We start from the raw sequence: 27,881 nt of genomic DNA on the forward strand, positions 1-27,881 counted from the left end.
CAGACGCTCAAATGCCCATACCGCCCTCCCCCCCCCCCCAACACACACACACACACATATACGTTTGCGGGGTGAATTTGTGCTGACAGAATCATATTTTATTTTGCTCAAAAGCTGCATGAATCCATGTCAGATTCTGTAAATCTCTTTTTTTGGAACTAGAATCAGTATGAACATTGGGGCACAGATAGAGAGATTTTAACCTTACACCTTCAATGCATTATCTGAGCTGACATGACACCTATTGCTAAAGCTCACTTGAGAACGTACCTGTAAAAAATCTCTGGGATTTACATATAAAGGAACTGAAGCCAACATGGTCATTTAAAAGATGAGAGACTTAACAAATAATCCAGGAATTTTTCAATATATCATTTCAGTTGCATCACACTGTAAACTTTTCCTATAAATTCTGTGTCTTACAATCTTATATTCCACAGCCACCTGATAAAGGAGCAGTGCTCTGAAAGCTAATGCTTCTAATAAACCTGTTGGACTATAACCTAGCTTGTGTGATTTTTAGCTTTATACTTTTCGATAGGTAGAATTCAAGGCCACTCAATATCTAGAAGGTGGAAGTCTTGGTGGAGCAGAGGATCCATGAGATATCAAAGTACAAATCATCTTAAAAGTAAAAGTTTCATAATGGGGTTTGCATAACAATGTTTTAAAAATGGAAGCTTTAAGTTTAGAGGGACAGAATTGAAATGTAGGGAAGTTATTCTAAACTTTGTTAAACTAGATACTGCAGTACTGTGTTCAGTTTTGGTTGTCATATTATTATTGTGGGCGGCACGGTGGCACAGTGGTTAGCACTGCTGCCTCGCAGCGCCAGAGACCCGGGTTCAATTCCCGACTCAGGCGACTGACTGTGTGGAGTTTGCACGTTCTCCCCGTGTCTGCGTGGGTTTCCTCCGGGTGCTCCGGTTTCCTCCCACAGTCCAAAGATGTGCAAGTCAGGTGAATTGGCCATGCTAAATTGCCCGTAGTGTTAGGTAAAGGGGTAAATGTAGGGGTATGGGTGGGTTACGCTTCGGCGGGTCGGTGTGGACTTGTTGGGCCGAAGGGCCTGTTTCCACACTGTAAGTAATCTAAAGGGATGCAGAGGCACCAGAGGGGTTGCAGATAAAATTTACAGGAATGATACAATAAACATTTGGGTATACACATCAGGAAAGGAGGAACAGGCTAGGTGTTCTATCCTTTTGAAAAAGAATGAGGCACGATCCAACATAAGTCTTTAAAATTACTTATTATTTTGACATTTGTGTTTCTTTTTTATGGGAATAGCATAACTAGAGGCCATCAATAAGATGTTGTCACCAAAATATCCAGTGGAGGATTCAAAACAAATGTCTTCAACCAAACAGTAGTAAGAATGGTGATTAAATTTATTATTCACTTTAAATAGAAGCTTGACAAAGATTTCCCAGAGCTGGATGTAGATGGTTATAATAGGTTTAAATAGAGCATGAACACTGGCCTGAACTGGTTAAACAAATTGGTCTGTTTCCTTAGAGACAAAAAAAAGTTGCAGATCTAGAATACAAAGTAGACAAACAGGAGGCTGGATGAACACAACAAGCCAGGCAGCATCAGAAGGTGGAGAAGTTGACATTTTGAGTCAAGAGCCTTCATCAGGATCTCAATGAAAGACCTCGATCCAAAAAGTTGACTTCTCTACCTTCTGATGCTGCCTGGCTTGTTATCGTCAATTGTTTTGTTCATCATCACAAATAATCCATTCAACTGGGCTTTTCCAGGAGAACATACATCCTCAATATAAACTGATTAGTGAAGTCCACATCATGGAACATTTATTTCAACAACAGCTTTCCAAATTCTTCAAAGGATCTGGATCACAATTACCAGCCAACTGGACATTCTTGAGCTGGATTTACATGGATGAGTGATTGCAGTATTGACTTCAGCGCTATAGGGATCCTTTGACTGAACAAAGTAATATTTTGCCATGACCTGTTGAATAGTCAGCCAACAGCACAGCCCAAACAAAGAATGTCACTGTACATGCAGAATTGTTCAGACCTTCATGATTCAGCAATCTACACTGCAACTTACGAAGTATACTCAGATGAAGAAAAATAAATATTTCTCTTGGGGAGTGGCACTGGCCAAGATTCAGTTGCATTGAGGGGAGGTTTGCACCCATTAGTCAAAAAACCAAAGGAGAACCCCTGTCAGTTCCACAGGAGAGGACTGATTGAATTGAATGCTGACTTAAATGCTCACCATCAGGCCTTTGATGTAATTGAGGTCCCAATTCCAGAAATCGTAGCTGTCAAGAAATCTATAGCACCTCCTTGTGCCAACAATGCTAGCAGGAGTGGTGGCAGCTGCCAGCAATGCACCCAGCAGTGGCCCAAGATCATGGGGGATGAGTCAAGACAGGATGGGAATGGGGGAGGGTCATGGTGAAAGGGACTGGGGGAAGGGCAGTAAGGTAGCTTTCAGGAGCCACAGCTTTCAGGAGCCACACCTCCCCCCCGCCTGTCTGTTGCAGGATCCCTAAATCTGGAACACAGTACCATAAAAGCAAGGAACTCCATCCCCTTGGAACTGCTGTCAACCCCAACAGGATGTGTGGGTACCCCTCAGAGGGTGCAGGAGAGCTGAAGGGCCTTCATTTAATCCTGAATCTGCCATTGAATAGTGTGTTTTCAAGAGTAGTGGATGCCAATTGGTTCATTAATGAGCCTGACTGCCAGTCACTGGTGATGTCTTTAAATCCTGCATCAGTCCTTTCCGCCTTAAACCAGAAGAGGCTTTGTTACCATGATAAGCTACATTAAATTCAACCCATTCTAAGATAAAGCATTATTCATGTGATTCTCTCTGTTCTTCCTCTGCACCTTTTTCCTTGATGGTGTAAGCTTTGATTCTCTATGAGTTTACTCTTCTTTCATCTCCAATTCATTCAAATAGATGAAGTGAGATTGAACATTAGTTTGGACAGTTCAGGAGTAAAAAGACTGGTTACTAGACTTTGAGCGTCCTCAAAATCTTAGAACATGTGAGCATTTTCTTAAAATACGGTCCTATTTTTGGATTACAGATCTGGTTCCTTGTCTTTATTTCTATTAGGTGGTATCTTCTGTCCCTTGGGCCAGAACTTGTCTTCAACAGCCAAGGAAGCCAGATTGACTTGTTTCTTGTAATAATGTATATGTACCTGCAGCAATATAACTGAACTGCTGAGAATTGCATACATAGTTCTCTTGTCTAGCATTGCTTGGCAACATTTTTTTAATGCACCAAGCATAATATTTAACAGCATATGTCTCAATGTGGGTGTGAACCAACTGGAGTGACCACCAGACAATTAAAAAGGATGAAGATAGTTCCTTACTAAATTTGTCCACTGGCATGTCTAAGTTAGTGGTTTCAGTTGGGAGTTGATGAGAACACTACGAACGGACTAAGCATCCTTGGACTGGGGTAGGAAGAAACAGCCATGGTGATGTGTGACATAGACATAAAGAAAAATTCCTCAGACTGATATTTGTAGCAATACCACAGAAAACTATAAAAAGCTAACAGTAAGTTAAGGACAGGACCAGGCTCAGCTGTGTTGCTTTCTATGCTCTGATAGCTTGTATTGTCTAACTTCAGACATGAAGGATGGTCCTTTCCAATACTGGCAGTATTCCTGCATGCCTCATTGCCTTCACAGGAGAGGGTTAAAGGGGGAAACTGGGGAATGGGGAAAATGATGGATGTGGAAACATTAATGTTAGCGAAGTGACTTTCCTGCATACTTCTACAGCACAACAGCAAAATACTCATTACACTTTGGCTACTATATATAAGCTGTTCACCAAAGGAAAATAATTCGCAACTAAAAGATTTTTTTTTAAAAGACAGCAATTAAATGAACACATTGCTATTGATTTTAATTAGTTTAGCACAGCATCTTCTAAATTAAATTAAATTGGAAGGTCTTTTTTATGTTAGAAGACTTGGAAAAACAATTATACAATTTAATGCACACCATGAGCACTTTTTCTTACATTAAGCCCTTTTTTTTTAACATTAAGCAGAGTACCAAGACCTCTAATTACGCCCAAATAATTTACTAAATGACGCAGTGCCAACTGTGACATGAGAATGATAATAAGCCACTAATATCTTCATGGCTCAGTGAGTAAGATCTACCTCCAGGGTATTTCCTTAAATTGTAGGCCTTGACTGCTAAATGCAACCAATAAAAAAAGGTTTGTTTAATTACTGTCTGGAGAAGACTTAAGACTGCTATCCTATATAAAGCACACTTAAAGCTATTTGTTCTAATTATTGTTGCAAGAGCAATTGGAATGCATTATGGGGTTATAACTTTACCTACTTGCAGTGCCCTCTTTTATAATAAGGCAGTTAGACTTTTGGGACATCGACTCTTATTTCTTACTGCAGTAAGTCCCTGGGATCTTACTATTGGCCAATGTTATTTTGTTTAATTAGTTCCAAATAAAATGTTGTAAATAGATATCAATTTTCATACAATTAATAACTTCCATATTGGAAGGGACCATAATTCCTACTTAAAAAGATACTAATGTAAATAAAAACACAGTAAGTAGTCACTTTCACTATAGGGTTTATAAGTACAATGTCACCTTCACGTGAGGATAACACTCCCCAGGGCCTGGGGAGTAGAACAACTGACACAGGGTGTCTCGCTCCGCAGGAAGCATGCGTCCTCTCATTTGAGCACGAAGTGGCATTGTCACTGAAGTCATGGAGAAGTCCGTGGCTCGCTCGCCCTCCCTCCCAGGCTGTGTGGAGGCAAAGGGCCCATGAATGGGAAAAAAATGGGGATAAATTGGGAAAAAAAGTAAATGAAAAATGGAAACATTTTGCAACACAATGCCTAGATAGATAATGTACACTTTACAAACTACAGTTAACTACTGAACAGATTTTCTAATTACTCACTTGTTTATATTTCCAACTCTATCATTGCTGGTTGCAAATACATATTACTACAAGCTGCCCAATTATAGTTTGACAATTTGAACCAATAAATTGCAAACTAAATGCAAATATTTATTCAAAACGGCCAACTAAATTAATGCAATTCAAGTGAAGGTCACTTGTGTCTGCAATGCAATGCACGTAATTATAATACGTTTAAACATGGGACAAGTGCATGACCTGGAGGGAATTTATACATTTTCAACTTTACTTACTATATAAGCTAAGCAAGGAGACTCAATAACTCATATGCTTAAAATTAAAATACTACATTTGTGTTCAAAACATGCATTACATTTTTTTAAATTGGAAGCTTCGATGAGGTGCTGGTGCATGCAAGACAAACCACTCAATAATGGAAAAGGGTGGGAAAAAACATATGAGGTAAATTAGGTGGTTGAGATTAGGTGACAATAAACTTTGGTTTTAAAAATTTGGCTGACAACAGGAAGACTGAGGGAGATAAGGAAGTCTACTGGTTTGAGATCCTAGAAAACGTAAAACTGTAGTTGGCAGTACGATGAATGATGTACAAGCAAGGAATGGATTGAATGAGCTGCAACAAAATGAAGATTTGAATGCTATAACACAAGACCTGCAAAACTTAAGATAACATTTCAGCAGAATTTGTTACTGTTGATTCTAATTAAATTACTGTGTAAGTTTCCAAATGTCATTTAATGCTCCAAAAAAAATCAGCTCGCAACTGAACCCCATTCTCACACTGCACTTTCCAGCAGGGGTCACTGAATAATAATCAGAAACTGGATCCCTGGTCATTTCTTCACCACCATCACCTTTCTGCTCCTTCTGCTCAGGGACACTAAGATCAAGTGTAGCCCCTAAATGCTGAACAGACTCAACTCACTTCAAAGCAGATACTGTACTGAGAATACTCTTGGTCCACACGCCCCAGCATCACCTCTGTGGCACATGTATCTGAGAGCCAGTATAATACTTAAAATAAATGATGAGTACACAATGCATGAATTGCATGTCTTTGCTACTTAATGCCTACAGCACCTGGTTAAAACTGTAGTCTGGATCTGATGATGCCATTGGGACTTAACATGTATATGCTAAAGATTATGTTATTGGCACTGGATAGTTGTCCTTACTCTTGCTCAACTGAGCAACTTAAAATGACAAAGGTTAATTAAGCGACCTGGATGTTTTTATGTTATCATTTGCCCAGCTTCTGCTGACTGGGTAGCATTAAAACTGTCACCTATATTTCACTCTACTCTGATAATAGTTACAAAACTGACTATTTAAAAGGACAAGTGCATCATTAAATTTGAAAAGTCCTGGTACTGTTTTGTATTAATAATCATTTTGATCCTGTGGATATTCACGTTAATCTTTTAACCAATCTACAAAGAAATGCAGCAAAATAATATAATTTACATTTTGAGCACTACTGTTTCCTGTGCCTGTTCAAATTAACACCTGATTTCCATACATAAAGGTTGACAAATTAATTTCTGGGAACTGAACTTTCTACAGTAATTAAAGATATTTACACACCGACAACTTGTGAATGCAGAAAAGCTACTGCAGTCTGCATATAGCTGGCAAACTTGTTAATCAAACCCTGTGAAGTAGTGTTTGCACAGCTAATACTGTTTTAAGCAGCAAGCTTCTCTTGAAGTAACAGTGACACTCGGGATTCATTCATTTTTTTCTTGGTTACCTGCTGACTTATGAGGCAATTAGTCTGCAGCTTTTTGACTAGTCACAATTCTGTATCAATGACTGACACTTTTAATGTGCCATATCATGATATAACAATAAGTGATCGGACGAAGTCCTTGTTTCTTTAATACACTCACACCTACAGATTGAAAACCCTGTTCTCGGCCAATATTTACGTCAAGTTGACTTCTGTGACAGTGTTTGGAATTAAACTGGACACCTTTACAGGGATAAAAGAAAGTCATTATTCGATCTCATCCCATGGCAAGTATCTCTGTCCCACTGCACTACGTGGTTTAAATCTCAGAGGAGTTTGCATGCCTTCTTGATGCTTGATATGCAAAGGAGAAAAATACTCTAGTGGGTCAAAATCAATAAAGAGCTGTGTGCAAATCGAGAAGGTGAACCCAAGATAAAGGCATGCAATATCAAATAATACATGCTGATACCATGTCATGCTTCAGTTCTCCATATATTGATATTTTGCATAAATTTGTTGGGAATGAGTTTTGCAATAGCAACAAAAAGTACTCTTGCAACATTATATTAGGGCACAAGAGCAAATGATGTGAAAGTTATATATCTCAGTACTATTTCAAACTTTGACATAAATAAATCGTGCAGAAATGGAGTTAAACACAGGAGACCTCCATAGATATTAAATTGCAGTATGATAATCCTAATCTTATTGAAGTGCTTATTTCAATTGCAGACACCAGCTTTTAAAACAGATTTCTGCCAGCAGTTAGCTTATGACATTTTTTTTATAATGACAGTAAATTATATACATTCACTCTATTAGTTTAATGCATGACTAGACTAAATGTATATGTAGAATAAGAATAACAAATTTTCTAAAAAACTGATTGTTCTCAGGTAGTGACAGCAACTTTGCACAGCTGTAAGCAATTAATGGATTTAAAAAGATTAGTGGAATTCTTATTTAAAGAACAGTTATTGCAATAGTAAAGTACTTGGCTTAAAGCTGAATTACAATGGCCCACAATATAATGATGCACTAAACAGTTACTTTGCCAACTTACCAGCGGCACATAGAATCAGAACAAAATATTGAGAAACATGGGAAAAATTAGAACAGTGCAAGTCTCGTGCTGTGGATTTCTGCCAGTCAGTTGCGTGTAGCTAATATGACTACAATTTTTCAGTGGCCAGTAAGTCGCATGAAGATTACACAGCAATACTGAGACCCCTGGGAGCAACCACTTCCTTCTCAACAAATGGGTTAGGTGAGCAACTGGATTCTTGCAGTATTTTTTGGTAAATCTGACAACAAATCTGAGATCACAAGCCAGTCACGGGATTGTCCCTGGTGCCACATAATGATTCGTAGTAGGAAAGAAAATGCTTCCATTCATAAAGCATTTTTCATCACATGAGGATGCCACAAAGCGCTCTGAAGAAAGTGAAGTACTTTTGAAGTCCAGTTACCATGGCAATGTATGCAAATTCAACAGAAAAATAGGCATTGCAAGATCCAACAAACAGCAATAAAAGAAATGACTGGTTAACTTTGATGCAGTTTGTCATAGGTTACGGACTAGCCAGTACTCCAGGAGAACTCCCCTGCTCTTCCTTAAACAGTATCACAGGACGTTAAAAATTCACCTGAATAAGCCTGAGTTCACCAATTCATTCAAAAGATGACACCTGTGGCCTTGCAATGTTCTATCAGTGCCATATTGTAGGGTCAGCCTAGATTAGTTGCTCAATTCTTGAGAGGGGCTACCTCCTGATGCTAGAAGTGAGTGTCATCACTAATTCAAGTTGATATTTAAAGACAACTGAAGTGAGTGAGAAGAACTATAAGGAGAATCAAATTTACTTTAATTGAATTGCTTGGTCACTTGAAAGTGAAAGGGGTACATAGAAGATTGGAAGCCACAACTAACGAATACATCATTTCTACCTTGTTAATACAGAACAACAAGTTCAATGAATGGAAAAATTGATGACCAAGTTTCCTTCAAACCTGCATTAGTAAATCTATTGTGTACATCAGTTTTGAAAATACACATCACATTACTATCCTTTGAAAACTCAGCCAACCTACAAACTGCAGTCTCTCAAGATAAATAATTATTGCATCCAAATATATTGTGTTGCTTGACAACTTTTATGCTCTGTACAGAACAGCAAAACAGTTGTAATTTCACGTAACAATAGTGCGCTCAATTTGTGGTTATAAAACTTAACTTGTGTTGCTTGCCCAACATCCATAGCAATGTTATGAAACTAAGTTTTAACTTAAATTCACATACAAGTCTGGACTTAAAATAAAGTTCAAGTCCAAATATATTGTAAGAGGGAGACCTTATGGATTTGCAGACTGACTAAACTCCATCAGTCAGTTTTGGCAAGAAATATTAATGATGGGGAAGGTTTTGCACTGCATAAACACAGGACTCCCAATGGCTCATTTGATGAGGTCACTCAAACTCCAAGTCACACTATCTCAAGTTTCTGCCTCTGAATTACAACTTAATTGATCATGTTAGTAATTTTCAAGTATTATTCTTGTCTTTTTTTGTTTGATAGTGACAGAAGAGAATACTATGAGTGGTGAGCTTTCCACTGTCCAGAGTATAAGTGGCAGGGAGGATGGCGGACAAACTAAATATCTGAGAGAAAAAGATGAAGTTCACTTAGCTTCTGAAAAGGAGGCAGTATCTCTTCTGGTGACATGGTACAACAATGTGAAAATGATATTTTCACTGCTAGTTTATATAGTTATTAGGCTGAAGAAGATACTGGATGATACATAGTATACAGATGTTTTACAGAGCACTATTTTGACTTCCCACTATCAGTTATAGTGATAGTTAATGATAGAAAACAGTTGAAAAGAGTTAGCTTTTTTCAGTCATTAATGTTTGAATGCTATTACAACAGGCATGATAGTTTGTTTTAACAGTATCAACTTATCTCTTTTTGGTGGGACTTTGTACCAGTTTGCTTCCATACTACATCATACATACATCCTTGCTGATGTGAGCACGATTTGGAGATGCCGGTGTTGGACTGGGGTGTACAAAGTTAAAAATCACCCAACACCAGGTAATAGTCCAACAGGTTTAATTGGAAGCATTAGCTTTCAGAGCGTCGCTCCTTTCAGAGCGTCGCACTGCCACCTGATGAAGGAGCGATGCTCCAAAAGCTAGTGTGCTTCCAATTAAACCTGTTGGACTATAACCTGGTGTTGTGTGATTTTTAACGATGTGAGCACAGTATTCCTAGATAGCAGGCGATTGGCTCAAAGTGTTTCTTCCTTCAGAAAACAACACAGTTGCTTCATTTAAGACAAGTGTGACTACATGAGTAGCTAGAGTAACGGTAAGAGGATGTCAACTGGGGCTCTTAAAATGGACACATATCATCATTATTAATAAGAAAGGTAACAAATCAAATGTTGAAAATCTGAATTCTGTAAATAAACCTAAAAAGTTAAAGTTCCTTCTCACATGATAAATTGTGCCAGATTCATTGTGTGTTTCAAATGGTTCTGGTTGCTGTTTTTGTCTCTATTTATATTTTCATTTTCATGACACCAGAAATATGTGACTACCATTCAACTGTCAACTTCACACCTGGAATTTACTCGTTGACAGCTCTGGTCAAACATGCCTCTATGCAGTCTGATTGATAACTGGCATTGAAAGATTTGTAGAGATGTCTCTGGGTTGGATCGTTCTGTTCTCCAGTCCCAGGTGGATGGAAGGAGTGAACAACAAAGACATGCCTTTAGTTTGCATTAATATATGTAACATGATAGCACACTATAAACCACAGAGACATGCTTCGGAACAAGTAGACTCAATGGTAATCAATAATTGTACTTGTACTTACAATGCACTCTTGATTCTAATGAGTAAACATGCAGACCAACTTCTTTACGACAACAATAGCCTTCACACATCTACATCTGAACAACTACCACTGCTTCCTACAACAGTATAGCCAGAATATGATAATAAATTGTCCATTTAGCAATTACCTATGGCAGACAGAAGTACTCTTCAACGTGTCTGGTAAATTCAGTCCAGATCTTGGTGTCACTGAAGAGTACATTTCCTTCAGTACACTGAACAGCCTAAAACACTTCTGAATATTGGCACCCCAGACTCTAGTTTACTACAATAGTACTACAATAGGCAAGGAATTTCCCATGGCATTTTTTAATATTAACATATTTTACTCAATTGCCAGTTTATTTTGGCAATTGTACACTGCTGACTCAGAACGCTGTAACTTTGAGGTACATTGTTTCAGAATGCAATCTTAGATTATAGACTGGCAGGACTGAGGGCCTGTTTTATTTCACATTGTACGGATGAGATATTAACCCAGAGGACCCATGTAACTGTTCAGGTGGGCATGAATGATTCCATGGCACCACTTCAAGAAGAGCAGGGAATTCTCTTGGAATTTTGGTCCAATATTTCTCCCTCCATATCATCATTGAAACATAATTCAACAGGTAAGTCACTTAATTTGCCATACTTGGAACCATGCTGTCTGCAGATTGATTGCCGCATTTGCCTACACGACAATGGCGACTAAACTTTTGAAAGTAGTTCATTAGAAATGCTTTGGGGCATGACAAGATGCTATATAATGCAAGATTTTTCTTCTTCATCATGTATCCGCTGATGTACTTAGCCACACAAATTCAACAGACAGTTGAACAGCAAACTGAATCAGATCAAGATAGACACAAATATGTGGTAGATCCTTTACACTTGATTCAACCATGTCATAGTTGTGAAGGAAAGATGCAAAGCTCAGATTCCCCCTTCATTATTTGAGGATGTTGGGACCCTATGCATTGATACTAGTGAAGATCCACACATCTCAGTTGCAAATGCCATCTCAGAACTAGAAAGTCAAATGATAATTGGGAAGAGCTACAGCAAGAAAATGATACTGCATAAACTAAGAAGTGATGGTTAAGGCACCCTCTAATAATATTAAAGTGTGCAGCCTCTTTTGAATTATTTTACTTAGTCCCTAACTTAAAGGGGTTGATTTGTGTGCAGCCATTTCCAGGTTGTTGCACAGATGCAGTTTTGAGGGAATATTAGTGATGGCACTTAATGAACCAGGAAGAGTTGAAACTACATTGTATTTTTTTCTAAGAGGGAGTATCTGAGCAAAATTAAATTTATGCAACAAATATTCCACAACAGGATTTTACATTACCTGTCATGCCAGCACTTGACAGATTCCACAGTTGACTCCATGAGCCCATAGCAAGCACATCTCTTTAAACTCACAAGTGCAGCCACTAGTGATGTAAATGTTGCAACTGTTCAGTCTATTTACTTGACATCACTAAATTTCACTGTTTAAGATCTTGGCAAATGATTTGAGTCATGCACTCCTATTGTGAAATTTTGCATTAATAAATTGACTAAAACGTAGGCTACAAACTTAAATACGAACAGGACGTTGTCAAGATACATGAAGATTGCTAAAACAAAAATGCATTCCTGTACAGCGTTAAATTGACCAGAAAATGAATAGTGCAATATTTTAAACTCCAATATGAAATGCTGGCAACCACTATATAATATCTTTATCTGAGAATATGGGACTTCTTTCGTATATATTCAGTCATATTCTCTGATACCATGGAGGAAGTGGAAAATTTTAACAATCAACTTGGAAGGATGCTTCAAAAACAGGCTATTTTATTTTACAAACTTTTATTTATTCCTTACATCCTTTTAAATCACAGAACTAGGTTTACTTTTACTTTTTTCATCACAGTGCATTCGAGAAATTTGTAAGTAAGTTTACTCTTACCGGGCCTGGTTGCTGATTGGATGAGTCACAGGCAAGTGAGACCAGATCCTTAAGAGGGTCTGGTGGATTGAGATGTGGTGGGAACCGAATTGTTGTGTGAGGGAAGTAACCTGAAGCACTCTGGGGAAGGATGGAGGTTGTTGGAAAATGCAAAGATGAAGAGGCATGCGGACTTCGTGATGTAAGACCTGTAAATGCATAACAGAATAGATAATGTGCTTCAAACTACATTATACTGTGAAGAGAAGTTTTTAAAAATCAAATCTTCCATTTATTTATATTCTGAGTATTGAAGATACAAGTGGTTTACTTTTTCTGCTCACACATCTTTGCTTGTGACAAAAGTTTGCCACAGTTTATGTTTTGCTGTGACAAACATTTACTGCTTATCATCAACACAAGTCAATATTTTAAATGAGATTATCATCAAGTTTAAAATATATTTTTAAAAATTTGCTCATTGTGAGAGCGAGGCAAAGTAAACAGCTTTTCACTCTATACTTGTACTAAGTTCCATTTTTGAGAATATTGTACGGTAGCTGTATCTGAAAGATTGCCTCAACAGAAAATGGGAACCTTCACAAAAACATAGGTAATTTTAAAAAAAAGTTTTAAAATCTAACTGTCAATACAGGCCAGCCCCATTGCAAACTTGGGAGCTTACTGTGGCAGCAGTTCTAATAAAAGATCATAGTCTTGGAATATCTCTCTCCAACGATGTTGCCAACCTCCTGATTATTTCCAGCACTTGCTGTTTTCTTTCATGTAACAGTAAGTGGTTGTTACAAGATAAAGTGCACTCTCGCTGACAATATCCAATGTATCAGTGAGGATGTTGGCAGTACATCTCCCCATCAATGGGGAAAATATATGATGGGGCCACAGGCAGTTTAGCATTAGTCTAAAATAACATTTATTTCTGTTCAATTCAAGATTGCATGCTCATAATGCATTCAGTTCAGTACTTCAACACCAACTCATATGTAGCACCTTTAAGAAAATGAGAAGCCCAAATGTACTTCATAGGAATGATATTGAACAATGTTTGACTCTAAGGACAGATGAATGAAAGCTCATGTAAGGAGTTGCTGAATAAAGAGACCTTGGAGTGCAGGTTCATAGCTTCTCGAAAGTGGAGTCGCAGGTAGATAGGATAGTGCAGGCGGCATTTGGTATGCTTTCTTTTACTGGTCAGAGTATTGAGTACAGGAGTTGGGAGGTCATGTTGCGGCTGTACAGGACATGAGTTAGGCCACTGTTGGAATATTGCATACAATTCTGATCTCCTTCCTATCGGAAAGATGTTGTGAAACTTGAAAGGGTTCAGAAAAGATTTACAAGGATGTTGCCAGGGTTGGAAGATTTGAGCTATAGGGAGAGGCTGAACAGGCTAGGGCTGTTTTCCCTGGAGTGCTGGAGACTAAGGGGTGACCGTATAGAGGTTTACAAAGTTATGAGGGGCATGGATAGGATAAATAGACAAAGTCTCTTCCCTGGGGTGGGGAGTCCAGAACTAGAGGGCATAGGTTTAGGATGAGAAGGGAAAGATATAAAAGAGACCCAAGGGGCAATGTTTTCACACAGAGTGTGGTACGGGTATGGAATGAGCTGCCAGAGGAAGTGGTGGAGGCTGGTACAATTGCAATATTTAAGAGGCATTTGGATGGGTAGATGAATAGGAAGGGTTTGGAGGGATGTGAGCCGGGTGCGGACAGGTGGGACTAGATTGGGTTGGGATATCTGGTCGGCATGGACAGGTTGGACCGAAGGGTCTGTTTCCATGCTGTACATCTCTATGACTCTAAGAGTAGGTTTCAAGGAATGCCTTAAGGGAGATGAAAGAGGTAGAAAGGCAGAGAGATTCTTGAAGGAGTTTCCAAAATCTAGGACTTTAACGAGGCCACTTTTGGGATGCTTAAGAGAGTGTCAAAAAAAGTGGCGCTGCAAAAGCACAGCAGGTCAGGCAGCATCCAAGGAGCAGAAGAGTCGACATTTCGGCAAAAGCCCTTCATCAGGAATGTGGAGGAGAACTTCTTCAAGATGGACACCCTTGGAAGAGGCTTCGCAGCAAGGTTTTCAACAACCAGGAGAGAATAAGGGTTGGAAAAGTACCCATGTGTTGGACGGTTTTGGAGCACAACCAGACTAACCAGAGACACAGGGGTGAGAAAGATAGAGATTGGAAAGCAAAGATGCGAATTTTAAATATCGAGGCTTTGCTTAACTGAGAGCCAATGTAGATCAGAGAGCATAAAGGTAATTGGTGAAAATGACTTCATGCAAATTAAAACCCCAGCAGTGGAGGTTTGGATGACTCTGCACATAGTGAGGGCAGAATGAAGAAGGTTAGCCAGGAGTGCACTTAAATGGCCAAGTGTAGAGTTAACAAGGACATAGAAGAGAGTTTCAGCAGCAAATGAACTGAGGCAAAAGAACAGTGGAATGATGGCAAGAAGTGTTTTTAGTATCTAAAGCAACAAGATCACTTGGAGCCATCTGTACAGAAAAGGATAAATACTGAAGGGAAAAATCCTTTCAGTAATAACATGCATGAAGCAGAATGTTTAAGCAATAAAATTTTATCTGAATTGTGTTAAATTGCTCAACAGACTGTATCCACATAAAAATGCACTTTATGTTAAATAATTACAACTAGAAAGATACTTCAAGACCACACCAATCGTTTTTGAATATTCCCACGTTTATTTTATTTTTTCTCAAAACTGAAATCTAAATAATAATTGAAGGGTAAGTACATGTGCCGATACCGTGGCCAAACATCAGTCAATAGAATGGAAAGTTGAATGGGGTATAAATCAGGCTGTACATGAACCACTGTCTAATCCATACTTCTTCCCAAATCAGATTTTACCCAGAGTACTGCAGTGTTACTGGAAAATGTTTGAAGTTGTGATTATTTGATATATTGCAAGAAGTTTAGAATAATGACTGTTGGCAATTACACTAGAATGTTATTCTGTTTCTGGCTCATTTCAAATAATTCCCATAAATGTTTGATTCTCTTACAGGTTTTTACATACATGCTAAAATAAAGAACTGAAAACATTAGGACAAAGACTAATTAGGTTTGAGAAACAATCTTTGTTATTTATAAAGACAGGATGATTAAGATATTTCAAACTGTCTAACTTGCTGCTGTTTGTCAATTCTAAACATGTTAAATCAACCCATTTGTATGAACAGTGAATCAGTATTCACAAGGCATAATCAGTTTTATATTATTGCTCGTTTCAATTTCTCTCTAACAGGCAAGCATTATGGGTTAGCGTTTCCAAAGAAGGCAATCTGTTTACCCTGCAAAATCTTTCCAATAATTTAATAGATTTATTCCCCTATAGACATTTCATGAAAGTAGACTAGGTATTGATTAGCTTAATTGAAAATGTTTGTTGTTACACAAAATGATGGCACTCAAAAAAATAACAAATAATACGATCACGCTTTTTTGAGACTCTTTATTTCAGAAAGTAACTTTAACTGTTTGCTTACCGCTGTGGACAGCAATCACAGGACGGTGGTGCTGTGTGAAGCTACTCAATCGTGAAGAGGAGTCTTGTGGAGATGGGCTATTAAATGGAGATTTGTCCATCTCAGTCTTCTTCACTGTAGGGGAGATACCTAACAGAAAATACAGCAGCACAGTGTCAATACTTCACATTCACTCAATTCTTTCTTTATCAGTGTTCCCCTCTGCTGATAAAGCAGGAAAAGAAATCTCAAAACACAACATGAGTATCTACAGCAACAGATGCAAAATAGAAGTTTAGGTTGCAAATAATTGCGACAGATAATGCAGTCCATGAACAGGAGCTGGGGGGGGGGGGGGGGGGGGGTGGGGCTCTCCTTGGCAAAGTCAATGAACATTGAAACTTGAACAAAGCAATCAGAAAGTTATTGCTGAATTACCCTTCATTTTGCCAAATATGAGAGGGTTTTGTTCACAAGATTAAAAACTCATTCATTTGTAATATTGAATATGCTGAAGTACAATTAAAGGATTATTTGAAGTGTTTCATTTCAACAATTCTTTAGTTGTAGACATTTATCTATTACATTTTGCCCTGAAAAGTGATTGGAAGTCTTCAACTCCAATTAATACTGAAACTGCTTCCTTAGTGTCAGAGTAACTTAATCTCAAGATGCCTTTCCTGCGTCCCTGTCCGTGCCCTGAAAATAGATTAAAAAACCTTTCTACAAAAATTCCACAAAAACCTTCCTTCTCAATCTTTCAGGCCTTTCCTTTAGTGACTATCTTTGTCAATGATTTAAGGACAGGTCTGGCAGCATATGTGGGAACAATAGACTGGTGAGCCTGACATCAGTGGTGTGCAAGTTGTTGGAGGGAATTCTGAGGGACAGAATGTACATGTTTTTGGAAAGGCAAGGACTGATTAGGGATAGTCAACATGGCCTTATGCATGGGAAATCATGTCTCACAAACTTGATTGAATTTTTTGAAGAAATAACAAAGAGGATTGATGAGAGCAAAGCGGCAAATGTGATCTATATGGACTTCACTAAGGCGTTCGACAAGGTTCCCTATGGGAGACTGGTTAGCAAAGTTAGATCTCACAGAATACAGGGAGAACTAGCCATTTGGATACAGAACTGGCTCAAAGGTAGAAGACAGAGGGTGATAGTGGACTGTTGTTTTTCAGACTGGACGTCTGTGACCAATGGAGTGCCACAAGGATCAGTGCTGGGTCTACTACTTTTCATCATTTACATAAATGATTTGGATGTAAGCATAAGAGGTACAGTTAGTAAGTTTGCAGATGACACCAAAATTGGAGGTGTAGTGGACAGTGAAGAAGGTTACCTCAGATTACAACGGGATCTTGATCAGATGGGGCCTTGGGCTGAGAAGTTTAATTTAGATAAATATGAGATGCTGCAATTTGGGAAAGCAAATCTTAGTAGGACTTATATACTTAATGGTAAGGTCCTTGGGAGTGTTGCTGAACAAAGAGACCTTGGAGTGTAGGTTCATAACTCCTTGAAAGTGGAGTTGCAGGTAGATAGAATAGTGAAGAAGGCGTTTGGTATGCTTTCCTTTATTAGTCAGAGTATTGAGTACAGGAGTTGGGAGGTCATGTTGCGGCTGTACAGGACATTGGTTAGGCCACTGTTGGAATATTGCGTGCAGTTCTGGTCTCCTTCCTATCAGAAACCTGAAAGGGTTGTGAAACTTTAAAGGGTTCAGAAAAGATTTTCAAGAATGTTGCCAGGGTTGGAGAATTTGAGCTATAGGAAGAGGTTGAACAGGCTAGGGCTGTTTTCCCTGAAGCGTCGGAGGCTGAGGGCTGACCATTATAGAGGTTTATAAAATCATGAGGGGCATGGATAGGATAAAGTCTTTTCCCTGAGGTTGGGGAGTCCAGAACTAGAGGGCATAGGTTTAGGGTGAAAGGGAAGAGATATAAAACAGACCTAAGAGACATTTTTTCTCGCAGAGGGTGGTACGTGTATGGAATGAGCTGCCAGAGGATGTGGTGGAGGCTGGTACAATTGCAACATTTAAAAGGCATCTGGATGGGTATATGAATATGAAGGGTTTGGAGGAATATGGGATGGGTGCTGGCAGGTGGGACTAGATTGAGTTGGGATATCTGGTCGGCATGGATGAGTTGGACCAAAGGGTCTGTTTCTGTGCTGTACATCTCCATGACTCTATGACAGCTGGTGAGGTAGTTCCCATTCAAAACAAATGGGTGCGTGGTGCATCCATTTTCACTGGCAAGTTTTGGGTCTCAATCAGGATATTCAGTGGGAACATCTGAGGTATACAGCCTCATTAAAATATTTAAATGTGAGATCTTCCTCTTAAGAGCAAGTTGGTTGCCCCAGGTCCCCCCCATTCCCCAATTCTCTCCTCACAAATTAATCTGGAAGTGAGAGGGTGCAAAATTGTGTTGGCGTTCAGATATTTTTCCATTTTAACACACTACCTCATTCAAGCCTATATGTTCTTGAGATTACATTCCCCCAGTAAAAGATAAACTCGTGTACAGGGCTGCTCTCTCATTAGAGAGATAGTTGGTGATGGTTTAAGCTGAGGAAAACCACACCTCAGGAGAGGGGAGAATTGAAAATGAAGTCCTATCATGGATGGTGTGGTAACTGAACCTATGTAGCTACCCAATCTCATAAGTAGAAGAGTTGGAGTGTGAGGAATTACTGAGTAGGATACCTTTGGGCTTGTTTTTGTGATAATTACTATTTCAAATTTATGGAAATAGTCTGGATTCACAAACTCAACAGAAACTAGTAAAATTTGCAGGTGATACTAAACTAGGAAGATTAGATTAGATTAGTTACAGTGTGGAAACAGGCCCTTCGGCCCAACAAGTCCACATCGACTCTCCAAAGAGCAACCCTACATTATCCCTTCACCTAACACTAAGGTCAATTTAGCATGGCCAATTCACCTAACCTGCACATTTTTTGGACTGTGGGAGGAAACCGGAGCACTGGAAGGAAACCCACACAGACACGGGAGTGTGCGCAAACTCCACACAGACAGTTGCCTGAGGCACGAATTGAACCCAGGTCTCTGGCACTGTGAGGCAGCAGTGCTAACCACTGTGCCACCGTGTCGCCCCAAAAAGAAACTGGAATTGTAATTGTCTGCTTAGAAGTATATAATGAGCTGGGGAAATTGGTAAATCGGAAGAAAAAGGACAGATAAAATTTAGTGCTGACTCAGGAATGCAAACAGATGATTCCATGAATGGTCTTGAAATAGTTAGGAATGAAAATGCAAGAGACTTAGGTGTCTAAGCAGACTAATTGCTTAGCAATCAAAACAATGAATAGAATGTTGAACTACATGCCTAAAATAATTTATGATAAATGAAAGGATATAATGATGCTGCAATATTTTTGTGGTCAGCCAAATAAAAGCAAAAGATTCCAAATGCCAAAAACTGCACTGAAAACTGAAAAGTCTGGAGAAACCCGGCTGGTTTGGCAGCTTCTGTGGAGAGACACAGTTAACAAATCGAGTGCAATATAGTTCTTCTTCAGAGCTGGTCAGACTTTATTGCAAATTCTGCTTCCAGTTCTTGAGTCAAGCAGCAAATAAGGCATTCAAGTGCAGTTAAGTGTAATGAAACTTATCCTGAATATCAGGGATCTGCATCATTAGGTAAAACTGGAGAACTGTTGTGGAGCAGAGGAAGTACTTCTTCCCTTCTCTATCCAGACAATAATTTAACAGAGAAGATCACACCCCAATTATAGGACCTGGATAATTTCCATGCCACCGACATCAAAGAGACAAAAATTAAGTTGGTTTTACAATGGCTGAGCATTTTGGGCCAGATTGTGGCCCAGATATTAAAGGTGAAAGTAACTCCCATGGAATTTTCAGCCCCTTACAATTGCTCAAGTATACACAATTAAAATAGGATAAAGCAGAGAACAAGTAACAGAGACAGAATGGAGTTTCATGGGTTGCAGTGAGCCAGTATCAGAAACTTCATACATAACTTGGACTACTGTTTGAATTCCCATGTGTTAAATAATGTAATGCTTCTATCATTATAAAAATGTCTAGCTTCGAAATGACTGCGAACATTGCAATCAGAGATCTGACAACAGAGTTAAAATCTCATCTGTTTAAAATTGATCATAAGGAACCAACACCTGGTACCTCACCAGAACTGACATTGTGAACGTAGCATTCAACTTTACAATTGGTTTTCCTTGTCAAGCAACAAATCTTACAAGGACTAAAATTAAGGCTCACTGGCATCTTTACCAATTCATGCTAGAGTCAGGATATAAATTTCAAAGAGCAGCCTAACTTGTTTAAAGGGCACTGAAGCAATTATTTATTTGCAAATGAGAAATAAGTAACAAATAATTTTGCAGAATATTTTTGAGAAGAAGCCTGTTACAATCTCGATTTAAAAGCATTCAGCTTTCTTAAGGCTGTCAGATGGCTGAAGGAATCTTAGCACAGTAATCAAAAACAAATATCAGAACCCTCCAAGTCTACATCTTTGAAAGTTTATTTATCCTACCTCTATTAGATAACATATAAAAACCAAACATTTACTCATGTTGATCCTGTCAACACAGATTTATGTAACAAAGGAGATTCTTTGCATACAGTAATGATGATTGGCCTCAATCCTCACACAGCAATGGACTACCTAAATCTTAATGCATCAACAACTACAGAACACTGAATACCAGTTGAGGCGTGCAGATCACAAATAGTACTTAATCCACAATTTTGGGCTTTAACCATATATAAAGCAAGACATTTGACTATCTTCCAGCTCTATGTTAAAATTTTCATTATGAAGGGGGTGCTGTGTCCCAACCTCGAAACTGGATTACTAATCTGTGTGCTCTCTGTATGATCTAAACAACAAATATAGGTAGGTTTCTTTTAGATAGATATCCGGGAATATTTATTAAAAAAACCTGTAACATGGCTGGTAGAAGTGAGGACACCTTAGAGTGAGAGGCAGAAAATAAATCTTTAGAAATACAAATTGTTGATGGGACTAAAAGCATTTCTAGTGAGCATTAGCTGATCTGTATTGTTTCTGCAGCATGGCCTGACTCATTCTTAAATGGACGAACATTTACAACACTGTCAGAGGTCGCAGAAAGAAAAGACTCAAGGGAATAAGAGCCATCCTAACTAAGTCAAAATTTGCTTTACTTTGTTTCAAATATGGCTTTGTTGGAAGTGATGTAACTGTTAAGTTTACGTATTTGCATTTTGGTATTTTTTGCTGTGAGTTTGGGTTCTTGGAATCAGAGTTGGGTATGTGGGTTTTTCTATGCATTTGGAATTGACAATTGACCTTTGTGAGCAAAGAAAAATTACAGTATTCATAATTCTGAGAGAGGTTACCCAGAGTACATAGGGAACTATCCAGAGAACTTTCCAAATGGATTCAGTTTGTGCTGGGAAGTCAATCCAGAGAGAAGTATATTTCAAGCTCAGTCATGCGGAGAAATCTTTTGATACAGCAGAATTTCAAAGAAAAAGAGTTTAAAGAAATAAAATGATCTTAGAGTAACAAATTATTGCAAGTCATTTTTCAAAGTGTTGGAGACACAGCTACTTGAAAAGAAGTGAAGTTTTTGAAGTTTAAAAGAGAAGCAGCAGGGTTCAGTACAGTGTGGCACTCAATGGAAACACATCAGGAGCACAATAATAAAGAAGAGTTATCTACAGTCCAGCAAATGTCTTGAAACCTTAATAATTTCAAGCCCATTAAAACAAACAGAAAAATCTCATTCTGGGAAATTAACTGGGCTGAGTCTTGCTGGAAGTTCTTGGAATTACAACAATATTTGTAAGTTATATCATGCTATGATACTTTCCATTGTGTGCTAAAATCTTTGTTCATGTATTACAAAAGTAGTATATTCCCTTGCTTATCTCCATTTCTTTTGTTCTTAAACTTTTATTTTACAGTTACAACAAAGATTGTGAAGTATCTCCACAGAGGCCGGTCTCCCGTCACCAAGTCACCCACCCTTTGCTTACTTGTGGACAGTCCTTGACACTGATCCAGCTCCTTCAGAGCCAGCTCGCAGAGTGACCAGGATGTCTGACACTCCTGTCCTTATCTGTCAGCCAGGGCTCCCTGATTGGACCAGATTAACAGCCTCAATCAGGGAACACATATTCTATGAGGTCCACCTGGCTGACCACGTTACAATCACTACAGAATGCAACATTTGTGTGCTTATGATTCAGTAAAAGATCACCTTGATAAAAAAAAAGAAATGATCTAGCCAGCCATGTTCCTGTCAGGAATCTGACTTCTCTCGTACTTTCATCAGCTGCATGTTCCCCCATAACACTTGGGGCCATATGATCATTAATAATTGGGCTTCATCATCTGCAGTCTTTAAATCAACGATTAAGAACTTGTGCTGAGACATAAGTCAGTTGTGTTGTGGGGGTGGTTTACTGCATGCCAACTGAAAATGGTTTTAAGTGATGTTTGCCAAAGTGAAGGATATAAAACTGGATTATTTAAAATCTTTGACTAAAGTTAACCTGAGGGACTTACCAAATAAACTGAAGTCAGAGCAGGATCTCATACAGGTGAGATACTCCAAATGATTATACAATGTTCAGAACAGGGAGAAAAAAACCCTGGAATTAGCTAAAATATAGTTAGAAATGAAAAGACTAGCGTTAGAGGAAAAAGGCAAAAAGCAGGAGATGGAATTAAGCAGGCTTGAACTCCAAAGATAGAAGGAAATTAGAGAATGTGAATTAGTAAGAAAAACTGAGAAATAGAGGGAAAGGAAGAGGTTGTAAAGCAGTTTATTCAAATTCTAAGAAGGGATTTGATTTAACTAAGAATATATGATTAGTCCTCAAATTTAAAAATATGGAGTCAAAATGTATTTTACCTTATTTGAGAGATAGCCAGACAAATGAAATGCTGAAAAAGTTTAGATCTTAATGTTAGATCTTAATATTGACATGTATGGCAATGACAGTAGGTTTTTTTTTTCAGTTAGAAGACACAAAAGTTTATAAAATAATGAGTGGTATAGATAGAGTTAATGGTAGTTGCCTTTTTCCCAGGATGAGGGATTTCAACACTAGGGGGCACATCTTTCAGGTGAAAGAGAGACTTAAAAAAGACATGAGGAGCAACATTTTTACAGAGAGGGTGGTTCATGTGTGGAATGAATTTCTTGAGGAAATGGTGGATGTGGGAACAACTACAGCATTTTAAAAGATATTTGGATAGGTACATGAATAGGAAAGATTTGGAAGGATATGGGCCAGGATGCAGGCAGGTGGGACTAGTTTAGTTTGGGATTATGTTCACCATGGACTGGTTGGACTGAAGGGTCTGTTTCCCTGCTGTATGAATCCATGACTATTTTGATAATTACGTAAAAACAAGGCCAAACAAAATAAGGATAACTTTTTAATTATCCTTATTAAAAAGTTCCACAAGTGAAACGCTCATGTACTGGGAAAAAACCTCAGACAGCAAGAAAGTTTTAAACCAGAACAGCTGTTGAAGAGCTATGAATAATGACTATAGTTTGTGGTGGCTTACAAGAGTTGTCCATCATGCAACACCAGGTTGAACAGACTCTGAGGTTATGAGCTGTCAAAGCTGATGCCACTTAGTACGATACTTACTTGTAAATTGCTTTTTAAAGCCTTTTTTCATCATTTAACATTAAACCAACAACAAAAAGGACACAAAGTTGAAATATTTGCATTTTGTTTATTCACAACATCTGGGTCTCCCTGTGTTCAAATAAAATATCAGATGGTTTGGGTATTATAACATATAGCCAGAAAAATCTACCCAGACTAAGGCTCTTAGGTTGCAAGCTAAAACTACACAAAATTGGAATGCCACCTGAATGGCATGGTGGCTCAGTGGCTAGCACTGCTGCCTCACAGCACCAGGATCCCAGGTTTGAGTCCAGCCTCGGGTGACTATCTGTGTGGAGTTTGCACATTCTCCCAGTGTCTGCACGGGTTTCCTCCAGGTGCTCTGGTTTCCTCCCACATTCCAAATATGTGCAGGTCAGGTGAATTGGCCATGCTCAATTTCCCATAGTGTTAGGTGCATTAGTCAGAGGGAAATGAGTCTGGGTGGGTTACTCTTCGGAGGGTCAATGTGGACTGGTTGGGCCAAAGGGTCCGTTTCCACATTGTAAGGACTCTAATCTAATTAATTAGTGACATAATTTTTGTACTAAGTTGCTATCAAAGGCCAGGGACAAGAACTTAATCTGATGCTAGCTCTCTGGTCCCTGGAGGTGGAAACTAAATAATTTTACCCTGGAGAGAAACTCACTCATAGAAGTCAATGGTAATTTCAGCTTGTCCCACCTGCCAACTAGAAATTTCAATTGATAAATATTCTGTGTCTCTTGTTATCTCATCAGCTAAAGAACAACATACTTCTTGACCCTATAAGCTTCCCTTCATCAAGCCACAAGTTAACTTCATTAACTTCTGGGTGAGAAGATCCATGGATGACCTTCTCAACTTGCTGGCTAATTAAGGGTTGAAATGTGCTTCTCTCTGATTATTCACATTATCAGTGGGCGGGAAAGGTGGATGGGACTGTGAAATCATGATGACCTGCTTGCCAAGCTGCTGGGCTGGGGGAGTTTTATTGTCCTGCTTTTATGTATTTGTGGGACATGGACATGGTTGGCTGGTCAGCATTTATTGTCCATCCTTCGTTGCCTTTGAGAAGGTGGTGGTGAGTAGCCTTTTTAAACCACTACAGTCCACATGCTGTCGGTTGACCATTAGGGAATGTGTTCCAGGATTTTGGCCCGATGACAGTGAGGAACAATATTTCCATGCTAGGATAGCAATTGATGTGGAGGAGAAATTGCAGGTGGTGGTATTCCCATGTATCTGTTGCCCTCGTCCTTCTAGATGTAAGTGGTCATGGGTTTGGAAGATGCTGTCTAAGGATCTTTGGTGAATTTCTTCAGTGCATCTTGTAGATTGTACACACTACTGCTAATGAGCATTAGTGATGAAGGGACTGGATACTTGTGAATGTAGTGTCAATCAAGTGGACTGCTTTGTTCTCGATGACAGCAAGCTTTTTGAGTGTTGTTGGAGCTGAACCCATCTAGGCAAGTATTTCAACACACTCCTGACCTATGCCTTGTAAATGCTGGACAGGCTTTGGGAAGTCAGGGGATGAGTTACTTGTCACTGCATTCCTCATCTCTGACCTTATCTTGTAGCCGCTGTATTTGTACAGTGAGTCAAGTTGAGTTTCTGGTCAATGATAACTCCAAGGATGTTGACAGTGGGCAATTCAGTGATGGTCTGATTTTCCTTTCCCTGTGGACCCCATCTTGCAACAAGAAGAAGAAGACTGAATTCCTTGAGAAGTAGTCCTTAACTGACAGAGTTTAAGACCATGAAGCTTCTGCTCTCTGACTGACTATCAGCTTCTAGAAACTTGCCCTTTGCTCGCCTGTCTATTGAATACACTATGGGATAAGATAGCATAAGTATAACCTTTCAAAGCCACTCCACAGTGAAGCAACACCGTGGTACTGTTAAATCTTCTGCAAGCCAGCAACGCATTGGTAATGCAAGTTTCCGATATTTATTAAATAAAATGTTACTACCACAACAATCAGGGTAAAGTAATAGAATGCAGTTTCAATCCTGCGATGGGAGATATTGAGTGGTAAAGTATATGAATCACACACAATAGTCTAAGTGAGAAATTTTACATCTTTTTGAAGGCTTAACATGTATGCTTATTACACAGCAGGTCACACAGTTCAGGACCAATGCATACGTGTAACATTTGTCATATTTGCTCATCTGTGCTAATATCTCGATATGTGGTCAATTGCCAAATTTTGTTTGGTAATGTATTAATGAAATGTTTTAGGACATTTTACTATCTTAAAGGTACTAAGTAAATGCAAGTTGCTGTTAATGCCTGTGAGTAGCACAGATGGAATGTGTATTAGAAACAAAATTTATGTTCACAGCTAATTGGAACAAATAATACAGGTACACAGCCAAACCAGAAGATATTAATAGACAAATGTCCAATCCTCTCTGGTAGAAGTAAATAGTAACTAATTTCACCAACATTTGACTAGGCAGAAACAGTACCTTTAAATTTACAAGATTTTCAGGAGTGTCTTGAATGATAATGATGAATTTGTTGGCAATTATAGCTTGCTCCTATCTGCCAATTAGAAATGTAAGTGATTGATTACTTTCTGTCTCTAATGATCTCATCATTTAATTAATAACTTCTTCCTTGAAGTTATGAGCTTTCCTTTGTCAAAAACCTTACCAAATTATTTTTAACTGTCATGATATATAATATTAATGCCATTACCAAATCACTGACTCTACTAAATCCACGAAGATTGCCAACAAAGTATTCAGGCATTGTTTCAGAACTTCACCTTGGATACATGGCAATCCGTTACTTTAGAAAGTAATTGCCTCTTTCATTTTCCCTTGCATTAAAATAATGTTCATTTAAGAGTGGTAACCTGTTTTACATCTTTGGCTAAAAATAGATTTAATCACAAAACCCAATAATTTTTCATAACAGTATCCCTTCCACCCTCTGAGGGTAATGCAATTTCCAATATATGCAAATAACTTTAAAAATTACAAAGCAACATTTACTTAGAGTCGTAGAGTCAGAGAGCATGGAAACATACCCTTTGGTTCAACCAGTCCGTCCGGACCATGTTCCCAAAATAGTACCACCTGCCTGCGCTAGGTCCATATCTCTCCAAATCTTTCCTGTTCATGAACTTATCCAAATGTCTTTTCAATGTTGTAACCATACCTGCATCTACCACTTCCTCTGGCAGTTTATTCTACACACTGATCACTCTCTGTAAAAATGTTGCCCCTCATGTCCTTTATAAATCTTTTTCCTCTCGCCTTAAAAATATGTCCCCTAGTTTTGGACTCCTTCATCCTAGGGAAAAAGATCTTTGTTATTCATCTTAGCTATGCCCCTCCTGTTTTTATAAACCTCAATAAGGTCATCTCTCAACCTCCTACACTCCAGTGAAAAAAGTCCCAGTCTTTCCAGTCCGTTTTTATAACTCAAACTCTTCATTCCCAGCAACATCCTGATAAATCTTTTCTGAACCCTCTCCAGTTTAATAACATCATTCCTATAACAGGTGACCAGAGCTGTACACAGTACTTGAGAAGGGGCCTCACCAACATCCTGTACAACCTCAACTCCTGTATTCAAAGGTCTGAGCAATGAAGGCAAGTATGCTAAAGCCTTGTTAACTATACTGTCCAGCTGTGATGTAGATTTCAAACAGTAGTGTACCTGAACCCCAGGGTCTCTCTGTTCTACAATACTACCCAGGAGCCTACCATTAATTGTACAAGTCTACATGTTTGCTTAATTCTGAGCAGTCACTGCTCCCATTGCAATCATTCCCTTTTAATTGTTCAACGTTGGAGATTGTTAGTGGATATGTTCACTTTATATGTTATTCTCCTTTTTGAAATTATTTGCATATTGACTGCTCTTTTTGACAAAAGGTGAAAGAAGAGTTTACACTTATATAAAAGTCAAAAGCATTGTGCTGGTAGTACATAAGGCACAAAAGTCAGAAGTCAAAGGACACCAGGTTATAATCCAACAGGTTTATATGAAATCTCAAGCTTTCAGAGCGCTGTGCTCTGTGTGTGTTGTGTGAATTCTGACCATGTCCACCACAGTCCAACATTGGCACCTCCACATCAAAGCACAAAAGCAATTGAGGTAAGAGAACACAAGTGAGCTTCAATCTGGATCTGACTGCCTGGCCTAACTTAATGACTGATTTACTTTCAAGATACAGTC

At 38.7% G+C, this 27,881-nt stretch overlaps 1 protein-coding gene across 4 annotated transcripts in view; it reads right to left on the minus strand.

Moving 5' to 3' along the window:
• nfic (nuclear factor I/C) overlaps window positions 1-27,881 on the minus strand; it is an 813,295-nt gene that overhangs the window by 132,973 nt on the left and 652,441 nt on the right. For 3 of the 4 annotated variants that reach the window (XM_087976061.1, XM_087976063.1, XM_087976062.1), the window contains exons 7-9: window positions 16,018-16,146; window positions 12,508-12,695; window positions 4,632-4,790 (exon numbers count right to left, since the gene is read on the minus strand). In XM_087976061.1, the coding sequence (XP_087832187.1) occupies window positions 4,632-4,790; window positions 12,508-12,695; window positions 16,018-16,146 (476 nt within the window). The remainder of the gene's footprint in view (window positions 1-4,631; window positions 4,791-12,507; window positions 12,696-16,017; window positions 16,147-27,881) is intronic. The other variant, XM_087976064.1, reaches the window with a different exon arrangement.

Source organism: Chiloscyllium plagiosum, unplaced genomic scaffold, assembly GCF_037043375.1.
Source record: "Chiloscyllium plagiosum isolate Xiang-an unplaced genomic scaffold, Cpla_swu_hap1 HiC_scaffold_28, whole genome shotgun sequence".
Lineage (NCBI taxonomy): Eukaryota > Metazoa > Chordata > Chondrichthyes > Orectolobiformes > Hemiscylliidae > Chiloscyllium > Chiloscyllium plagiosum.